At 37.9% G+C, this 11,024-nt stretch overlaps 2 protein-coding genes across 2 annotated transcripts in view; one reads left to right on the top strand and one right to left on the bottom strand.

Annotated features, from left to right (window-relative positions):
- Nucleotides 1-11,024, bottom strand: part of LOC120343165 (uncharacterized) — a 176,039-nt gene that overhangs the window by 123,991 nt on the left and 41,024 nt on the right. The window lies entirely within an intron of this gene.
- On the top strand, nucleotides 627-10,786 carry LOC120343042 (pre-mRNA-processing factor 19-like). The gene is made up of 12 exons (XM_039412111.2): nucleotides 627-786; nucleotides 3,075-3,223; nucleotides 4,018-4,153; nucleotides 5,091-5,276; nucleotides 5,806-5,945; nucleotides 6,508-6,587; nucleotides 7,060-7,180; nucleotides 8,179-8,281; nucleotides 8,736-8,858; nucleotides 9,518-9,603; nucleotides 9,921-10,091; nucleotides 10,347-10,786. The coding sequence occupies exons 1-12, from the start codon at nucleotides 768-770 to the stop codon at nucleotides 10,551-10,553; spliced, it is 1,521 nt and encodes a 506-aa protein (XP_039268045.1). The 5' UTR covers nucleotides 627-767; the 3' UTR covers nucleotides 10,554-10,786.

Genomic DNA, 11,024 nt, shown 5'->3' with positions numbered 1-11,024 from the left:
CAGAATTTGCCATGGGCGACATTTTACGTAGATACGCCACTATCCCATACCCGTGCCAACCCGTGTCCTAGTGGTTGAAGCGTAAGACTTCGTTCTCATTTGCCTTGTGAGTTGTTTAAGAAACCATATATCAATACTGGTGAATGTGGGGTCTTTAAATGTGAGTAAATTTTATTGATAATTAATCATTATGAACCTCAAGTATTTTTTTTTTTGAAAGAGAGTGTAATCCGCATATAAAAACAATTTAAATAGTCGGGAAAAGTACTGACGAAACTTTGACTATCACCATAGGTGCGGTAACCGGACAAGTGGTCGTGGTTCGCCTTATGATTAAGTCGGCTTTATTCTCCACCGATATAGATGAAATATTGTCCTATGCTAAAACCTTTCCGAAAGTGGTGCGACTGATTCGGAGGCCTCTATCCGATGAACAGCAGTATGGTAAAGAGTCGCTGAAACAAACCAGTCCGAAAGTCGCTATTGGTGTTCAAAAATTAGCTTTAAAATGGTGCGATAAATTAGGCTAAAATTAGCTATCAGTACTAGTTTGTAAGACCAACTCGCAATAGACTCCTAAAAATAAATCCATGAAGAATATCTTTCGGGTCGAAGGTCTGGAAAATATCCATCGGCACGAAACCACGGAAGTCTTGTTGGACACCATGCATGAGTGACTTCATACGGCGCCGCCATCTTTGATTTTAGCTCCAAGTTTTGAAGATCATACTATTATTGGATTGGGATTGTATGTTGTAATTGTCAAAATGTCGTTAATATGCACAAGTAAGTTGATTGAATTTAAATTTATTTACGTATTTGGAAGTAATTACGTGCAAGAGGATTACTGGTTCACGCTACCGCTATAAGCTTTCCCCTGTGCCCTTCCTTTGATATTTCTGTATTTGTTTCCAAAAAAAACATGTTTTACTGAAACTTGTTATTTGTAAATTTTTCAAAGGGGTCTAGGGTGGTGCAGCCAGTCTGTGGACGATTTCATTCAAACTGCTATAAAATTAAAACTAATATTTCTAACCTGTTAATTTTTTCACCATAGGTCTGTAGGTGCATTGGCAGGGTCTAGTATAGTTTAGTACCACAAGTACTTCCAGTCTGCCAGTGGGCGTAGCATAACGATTTTTGCATATGTTATTCCTAACCCTCACCTGACTATGCCATCCAAAAATTACTACACTACGACGTCACCATCACGTCATACTGTCATAGGGATTGTCAAAGTATAATTACGATCGCCCGAAATGGCATCTGCGCTGCCGATAAGAACTTGCTAAAGCCGGCGATCTCTCTCCTATCGTGATCATTGCGATGAGAAAACGAAAGAAATAGCTTGCTCGATTTCGGGTTATCGTCTGCGCCTTTTGGACAACCATCCGCATACTTCGGTGGGCCGTGTTACGCCACTGTGACGTCGGAATGACGTAATTTTTTGGTGACGTAGTCAGGTGGGGGTTAGGATTGACATATGCAAAAATTGTTGAGCCAGGCCAATTAGAAGTGTATGTGGTACTAAACTATACCAGACCCCATTGGCATTTATTCTACACGGTAAATCTCGAATTAACTTTCTACGACCAGTGGTTAAAGCTATACAAACCATCAAAGTATGACACTCGGGAGACGTATTTGCGACCGAACGACCAGTGTGCAACCGCAGATTTCAAGCCTTGAACATCGCTTATGCTGCGTTGAGACTAGCACATACGCAGCCATGCGTGAAAAAATTGGGCTCCTAATTGCTTTTTTGACCGTCATATATTTTGAGAACACGATTATTTCGAACACAACTCGTCAAATTATAAACAAAGCACCACATCACAGCAATCAAACAGACAAAAACACGGTGATCGCAAATTGTTCGACAAAGATATTATTGACGTATTGGAAATGTGCACCCCCCTATTTCCCCTCCCTTAAATGTTGAAACGTGAAACTTTAAAGATGGTTAAAAGAAACAAAACTCTACTCAGCTGCCAAGTTTCATGTTTTTATCTCCTATATTTCTATAGATTTTCAAGCTTTTTGGAGCGACAATGGGTAGTTGGCGACATGAAAAAATGGTCCGTTTTTTTTCTCCGGGCGGGTTTTCGGGCGTAACTTTTTTTGTTTGTGGCCGCATTTTAGTGTAATTCCGCAGAGATACGAGGTATGAGTGGACGAAATTGGGTGAGAAATATCGTCGCGGTTCATTAATTTTTTCGGTATTAAATTAACCGATGAAGTTGATGGCCGCAAATGGGTCGTGGCCGCAAAGTGGGTAAGCCACCCTACTATAGTTTAGTAACACAAGTATACCACTAGTTGGCGTAGCATAACGAATTTTGCATATGTCATTCCTAACCCCCACCTGACTATGCCATCCAAAAATTATGTCACTAGGACGTCACAATCACGTCATAGAGCTTGCTAAAGTGTAGCTGCGATCGCCCGAAATGGCATCTGTGCCGCCGATAACGAACATCGGCGATCTCTCTCATATCAGGGTCGTTGCGACGAGAAAACGAGAGAAATAACTTGCTCAATTTTGGATGATCGTCTGTGCATTTGGGACGTCCTTCCGTATATTTAGGAGGGCTTTATTACGAAACTGTGATGTCATAATGACATGATTTTTTGGTGACATAGTCAGGTGGGGTTTAAGAATGACATATGCAAAAAGGTGACTGTACATTTGAACCCATGTGTATATCCGCGGGTGCTAAAACCCATGGGTTAGGGTCAGTATGGGTTAAAATGTCCGTAAAACAAAAAAATTTACGTGTGTTCAAATGTACGGGAACCATGCAAAAATTGTTGAGCCAGACCAACTAGAAGTGCATGTGGTACTTAACTATACCAGACCCGTCATAAGTATGTCCTATGGACTCCTATGTCGGTATATTGAACCCCAGTTATAATAAACTTCGACTGACTGACGTATGTCTGTATGTGAACATTTTGACACATTCCAGATTTCCAGCATTCTGTTATTTGCCAAAATGATTGTCTCTTTCTCACTGGATGGTGAAACAACCAGACCTTTCATTTCAAAAATTCATTTTAATCCTTTTTTACAGTCAGTGGAGAAGTGCCAGATCACCCATGCATATCCCAAGTATCTGGATGTGTATTTGAACGAAGATTGCTTGAAAAATATGTCCAAGAGCATGGTGTCGACCCTACATGCAACGAACCTATTTCACCGGAACAGATAATTGATATAAAGGTTGATACTGCGTTATATCTGACATGGGCGAACTACGGCCCGCGTTGCCAAATCCGGCCCAAATCCAATCTGGCCTACCTGATGCTGCCACAACCAACTAAAATCAAATAAAAACCATATATATTTGTATTGATGACTGTATTTTCGGTTGACCCAATAATGAATCTCTCTTCTTTCTGTCATTTTAGGCATTCGACATCTGAAATAAACGACAAAAATAGACTTAATTCATCTTCTAACAGTGCAAAAAAAACAATTCCAATCAGAACAAAGTTTATATTATCTATCTTACTTTACCAGATTCAGTTTCAACGAATTTACATAGTACATACAAATTCCTCTGTTGAAAATTGCCACATTAGAATATTTTCTATATCTTATATTAGCAAACGTCACTTCAGACTTCAATTATAATAGCGGCTGTCTCTGATTCAGTCATACTTCACCAAATTTCTACCTATTCAATATTCTCACCAACATAATGGTCTGAAACTCCGAAAACTTATATTTATCTGTATATTACAGACTAGACCTGACATAGCCAAACTATGGCCTGTGATCCAAATCCGGGCACAATCAGACTAAAATTAAAAGTTTGATGTTTTGGCTAAAAATAGCTCAATGACTTATTCATATTTATTTCATTTTTATCCTGGTCTGGAGAAAATTCCTATGTGAGTAAGATGTGAACCTCTGGCTGCCAGTGCCACTAGCATTTAGCAAAAATGTGCTGAGCGAGGGGCTATTCAATGGCCAATTCTTCTTGCATAATTTGAAAATTATTGTATTTTCAGACTCACTCAGTGATCAAGCCCAAACCACCATCTGCAACAAGTATCCCAGCTATATTGAAGTCCTTACAAGATGAGTGGGATGCTTGCATGCTGAATTCATATACATTGAGACAGCAATTACAAACTACAAGACAAGGTATCAACATCCCCAATTTTTTTATTTTGGACTATAGTGTTAAAAATCAATCGTGAGCACATGGGTACACATATAGGACACTGCACATGTTGGACAGTAATTATCCTTCAAATGTTGACTCAAAGTGTAGGATATATATCTATCCCTATTTCTGAAACATGGCAGCCCAACCTCCCTGTACAACGAATGCCATTCAAATAGCTTTTAGTATCGTATATTCCTAACCTGCAGTTCACTGTGACCATCTTTCAGGAGGGGCATTCAAATTGTATTTTGGAGCATCCCTATTCCTAACCTGCAATCTATGGCAGCCTTATAGTCCTGTGCAAAGAAGGCCATTCAAATAATGAATGGTACCATATATATATATCCATCCCTATGACAGCTGAATAGCCGTCTATGGAGGCGGGCATTTTAATGATGTTTGGGACCATATATTCATCCTAGTTTCTAACCTGCCGTCTATATGTTGATAATAAATGAAGCACAACCGGTGCTACCAAAACGATGTAATTTGCCGATGTTTCGAATTTCTATACAGAAAAACTTCATCAGGGCATCTGTTCGAAACGTCGGCAAATTACATCCTTTCGCTAACATCAGTTGTGCTTCATTTATTATCAACATGAGTTTACCTGGTGGCAATCATGCACTGCAGTCTATATGGCAGGATTGGCAGCCTGATAGCCGTCTACAGAGGAGGCCATTCAAATAGCTATTGATACCATTATATTCCTATTCCTAACCAGTAACTACGCTCTATATCTATGACAGTCCAATGGCCATATACGAAGGAGGCCATACAAATGGTGTTTGGGACCCTATATGCATCCCTATTTTCATGTCTATATTGCAGCTCAATATGGCTAACTTTGTGAGAGGGCGATCGAATGATGACTGAAACCATATATTTATCCCTATTTCCTATCTATTCCAGAACTTGCACACGCTTTGTACCAGCATGACGCTGCGTGTAGAATGATTGCTAGATTGACTAAAGAAGCAACAGCTGCTCGTGAGGCTTTGGCGACTCTGAAACCACAAGCTGGCAATATTGGGCAACCAATGCCTCAAGTTCCAGCGCCGCAACAAATGGCTGTCGATGAGAAAATGGAATATGATGGTAAGATGAATGTCATCTGCAAGTTTGGGTTTTTATCAGTGGTTTTCAAACTTTTTAAGCCGCACCCCCTTTTTAGAGCTTGTAAAGTCTCACACCCACCTCAAATGTAACTACCAGTAGCTAACAATAACCTATAAATACCAGATACTAACGCGAGAGTATGTTTTATCCAAAGAGAATGTTGAAAATATGTGGGTAGTAAAATGTGAATATCTAAAATGAGGTGGGCAAAATCAAATTTGCTAATGTTTGCATCTGTAGCTTGAAACTAGTTTATCAATAGAATTTGTTCAAACCCAGAATCTAAATTTTCTCTCGTTCAGAAGTAAAGGAAACTTGCCTTTAAGCAAAGTTACCAATGCCAAAATGCCAAAAGCAATGTAAACATTCAAAATGAGGGCAAGATCAAATTTGACGAATGTTTTCATTTTTAATTAACTCTACACCTCCTCAAAAAACTGTCTACTATATTGAATTACGATGCTGTTTTTGGAATAAAATCTACTATTTCTCTCATTTGCATACTCAGGCGAACCTATTGGTCTCACTGATGACATCATACAGAAGTTGATGGACAAAGCCGGCGTTCTGACAACAGAACGTAAGAAACGTGGAAAACACGTACCTGAAGGACTGGTTGGCACGGATGATATTAGAAATTATAGACAGGTGTGATATCTTTGAAATGTTTGAAAATAGATTTAAAAAATGCCTCGATGGTTGGTGGTGCATGATGCTAAGCTCTAGGAACTTTTGTTTAGTTGTACAGTTGTATGCATTTCCCAAACTTTTGTTTATGCAGCGCTAAGTTATCAGGGAAAAAACTCATGGCACACTTACACAAAAAGAAAATGCTGCTTTTAAATATACTGCTTTTAAGAAATAATCGCAAAAGGTTAACTCTTCTTCCTCATCTCTGCCTGATTTGGTGGCGCACTCAGGAATCTCTGCCATAGTGAATCATTGTGTGCATGAAGATTGCTGGACTCCTCACTGGCATATGATGATTGAAACAGTTATGACTCCCTCCCCCATCGAGTGTATGTATTGAAACAAAATAGCTGTTTAACTATTCCCATACCTGACATGAACTGGTAACCAGACAAGAAGGTTTCCCAAATAATCGAGCCGTTTTATCAACTTTCCTTTCTCCCAGGATAAATAGGAAATTCCTCCATATTACAACAATTAGCCGCTCTCTGCTTGCCTTAAATATTTTTTTTTTATCTAGGTTGCCTCCCACCCTGGTCTTCACTCAGCTTCTGTTCCCGGGATTCTGTGTTTGGATATTTGTGCTTCTGATAACAACAGGTAATATTTAACCATTGCTCATTCTAGCTTTCACATTGAACAAGACTCTTCATAGGAAGCCAGCGTTGACCAGCGTTGAGTAGGAGTTCCTAAACCCTTAGTGTCAAGTTGGGTCAGTGCACTCGCAGGAAACCAAAAAAGTTCAGTTGCTGCTATTTTGGGTAAAAAATCTAGTCCCAAGTCGTAGAAAATTTCGTGAAAGTAGAGTGAAATTGATGCTAATGCTTGAAACGTATATATTTCATGTTAAACTTAAATTGGGATTTAATCTATTATTGACAGCATTATCGTTATAATCACATGCTCAATGGAAAATGTTTATTTTCATATTCTGCATAAGTATCACATAACCATATTAGAACAAACATACCACAGAATCATTCTATTTATAATATACTATTGAAAATTCATGAAGCAAGCATTATCAATTGCACACCAAATCCACATGCTAATTTGCATTTCAATTTTACAGAGTGATCACTGGAGGGGCAGACAAGACAGCAGTTGTATTTGATAAGGAGAGTGAGCAAGTCATCAGCACTTTGAAAGGTCATTCTAGGAAGGTCTCTCATGTCATCTACCATCCTACTGAGGTAAGGAGAAAAATTCAGGTTGCTCCCTGAAACATGTTTGCTCAAAGCAGACCTTTTCACCTTCACTTTCAACAAGGCATTTCTAAAAGCATCTCATCTGCTCAAAACAAGGTCACACCGGCTGACTCTTAGATATAAAGCTGGGCAAAGTTATGGCGACCCAAAAAATACTAAGAGTCACTATACAAGGTGTCTCAAAATAAATGAAACCCACAAAATTGGTAATGCAATTAATGCGTCTCGATTATTTTGGTACACCCTGTATATCGAATTAGGGCATGCATTGGGCACAAGTAAATGCGGATTGGCTCGAGATTTGTTGCACAAACCTTTCATGCAAAACAAGACTACTGTGGCATAGCTCGCAAAAATGTCCCTGTACAGTTTTGATGACAGGCATTGTTTCTAGTACACAGTAACCAATAAACACAACCCAGGTCGTTTGAATCATATGGTAAAGAGAAGATAACTTTTGTGCAAAGCGCCCCATATTACTGAAACTTTTGGGTACAAAAAAAAGGCTCCCGAAGTATGCGAACCAAGATGGCGGACATCGGAGTGTAATATGTGTACTAGGTTAGGGTTAGGCCATAATTTTAGGTATAAATACTACGGGAGGCTCTTGGCTAGTCTTCGAACTGATAATAGGACTAAAATAAGGAAAATTGGAAAAAAATTATCGCCTAACCCTAACCTGTTACCCATGTTACGTTCCGATGTCCGCCATCTTGGTTCGCATACTTCGGGAGCACCCAAAAAAATTTATGTGTTCCGTTTCTTTTATGTTATCTTGTACAATGTCACGAACCACTTTTCCACAGCAGTGTATTCAAATGGTTTCTCAACTTTCATCAAGGAATCCATGACACTGAAAAGTTTGGGAACTACTGCAACCCAAATCTCAGAAATAAACAACTTGATGAAAAATATTTCGAATTAACAAATATAGAAACTTTATCCTAATCATTAAGCATTCATCCGAACATATGTTTTTCCAGGATATTGCCTTCACATGCTCTCCTGATTCTACAATTCGTATCTGGTCGGTTCAAAATGGACGCTGCTCAACTGTCATCAGGACACACAAGGCTGCAGTGACTGGTAAGTGGTGAAATCACTTGTTATTTTTGTTGTGCTAATCTCTGAAGTGCTGTTAACTGGCATTAATGTTTGCTTTTGTACTATTACTATCTTTTAATACAGAGTTTACAAACTTTTTTCATCACGACCCAAATTTTTGCGTGAACCACAGGAGCTAAAATCTAAAAAATTAAAATTTATTAATACAGAACATATTAAAAAAATAAATAAAATTCACAATAAATTTAATGAGACAGATGTGCTTGCATATTTTCACACAAAAGATAGAATCTTAGCTCTATTTCATTGATGGTCGGTCTGAATCTTTCAAATTTGATTAATATTTTGTTTCAACATAATTTTGTGTCAGAATAGATTTTACCACGACCCCATTGAGCCCTTTCGTGACCCACCAGGGAGTCGGACCCCCCCAGTTTGAAGACCCCTGCTCTTAATATATTCATTCTCTGTCCAGGTATAAGTTTGCATGCATTGGGAGATTATCTTCTAAGCTGTAGTGAAGATCAACATTGGGCATTCAGTGACATCAGGAGCGGAAAAGCTTTGTGTAAAGTAACGGATGATGCTATGGGAAGTGGTGAGTTACAAATAACGATAAATAAAACTCTTTTGCTTGTGTTTTTTCCTACTTCCTAATAGACAGGGTACAATTTTTATAATTAGGAAAACTAGATTATATATATAGTTTTATCATTATAGTGGTCACAAATGAGAATACCCAAATTTTTGCAATTCTCAGTATTATTCTTATTATTAGTCTTTTGACAAGGAAGATATAGCATGTTTTGAATTTTTACTTGAAGTTACTGAAAATTTGATAATATTTCGTGAATATTATTCAAATTAAATTCCTTCCAACAGACTATATATATTCATCGAGTATCGTTATCTTGAAGCCATGAGAATATGTGTTTAAAATGTTGAGCAAACTATTATTCTAAAAGTCGAGGTAATGCCACAATAAAATCATAGAAATGTCGCTGCAACCATTGGCTATCATTACATTTTGGAATTTTGAGAAAATTACATTCTTGTAATAGTCCGGATCCAACAGACAAACCTGAAAATGGTCCTAAAGCAGATAGATCTAAAATCAAAACTAAAACATGTTCAGTTTTGAAATCCAAACTGAAAGATGGCCTCTGGTCCATAATGACAAAAATCAGAAATATCCAAATTGTTTGGAGGAGCAATATGAATCTTGTGAATTAAAAAATAACAATTTCTGTTTTCCAGCTCTCACTTGTGCTCAGTTTCATCCTGATGGTTTGATCTTTGGAACCGGAACACAGGACAGTCAGATTAAGATTTGGGATTTGAAGGTGACTTTCACTCTATTAATGATCGGTTTCTGTTTCCGGCGTTTAGATAAGAGTTCATGAATTCCAGAAATTGAAAATAGGTCTTAGACACAACAACATTGACTGAAAATACCAACTTGAATTACGTATCCCAGATGTTTTTTACATAATATTTCTTTTGCTATTATGCTTATGGTGAAATTTCAATCTTGTTCTTGGACAAGAAGGCACTGGTACTGAAGAAGTTGCCCACCTAATTTATAACTCTGTCAGTGAGGAGAATTCACTTTTTGTACGAGAGGTCTTGGGTGGCAGGTCAACTATTTTGTTTTTTCCAGGAAAGGACAAACGTTGCAAACTTCCCTGGACATTCTGGACCAATCACAGACATCGCTTTCTCAGAGAATGGTTACTATCTGGCAACTGCTGCAGATGACTCTGTCGTTAAACTCTGGGATTTGAGAAAACTGAAGAACTTCAAGACATTGACCATGGATGATAGATATGAGGTTTGTAAAGGATTTGCTTGGTTTCCCATATGCAGAGGTAGAAATTTTCGAAAATTTGATTAATAAAATGAAAACTAAAATCATAGGATTCGGATAGATTAGATTTTTTAAAATTAGTCCGAAACCTGGGATGCGAAGCGGCTGGAAGGAAAACGATTTCATGAAGCATAAGTAAGGTCTTGAGAAATAAATTATAGAATTTTTGCTGATGAACGAGATTTTAGACTTAATAATGTTATTCTTATATTTATTTAGATCAAGTCATTGACGTTCGATAAATCAGGAACCTACTTAGCAGTTGCAGGAACCGATATCCGTGTATACTTTTGCAAACAATGGCAGGAACTGAGGAATTTCACTGAGCACGGATCCGTCGCCACTGGAGTAAAGTTCGGCCAAAATGCAAGCTTCATTGCTTCCTGCAGCATGGATCGTACTTTGAAGTATTATGGCATAGTGTGAAGACTTCTGTGTGAGACTCAAAATGAAGTTTAACAATAACTATTCCATTTTTGTGGTGTAAGCAATGCAAAGACGTCATCCACTCCAGAAAGACTCTTACGGTTTCATGCTGTACATATGAACACTGACGCTACTACATTTTAGGATTTTAATCTAGGGATAAGGCCATACTAAAGTCGAAATCCATAAAATATGATGCAATGAACTGCTAGTAACATGAATGATGTGACATATTAGCATTTGTAATTATTATAGACCTGCCATTTTTCACAAGTATTTCTAAATTTAAAACGCTGTATGAAGTAATATTCTTGGTTGGTCTTATTTGTTGTGACTTGAAAACTATTTAGCTTTTCTGGTTTCAGACTACATTCTTCAATACCAAGTTCGGGAAGGTCAAATATGGAAGAAATATTGTAAGAATGTTTCCTATTTAGATAGTGTTGTACAAAAGTGTTTATTCTGGGTAAA

Source organism: Styela clava, chromosome 3 (assembly GCF_964204865.1).
Source record: "Styela clava chromosome 3, kaStyClav1.hap1.2, whole genome shotgun sequence".
Lineage (NCBI taxonomy): Eukaryota > Metazoa > Chordata > Ascidiacea > Stolidobranchia > Styelidae > Styela > Styela clava.
The sequence above is the reverse complement of the archived record's forward strand: the minus strand, read 5'-3'. Positions and strand labels throughout refer to the sequence as shown.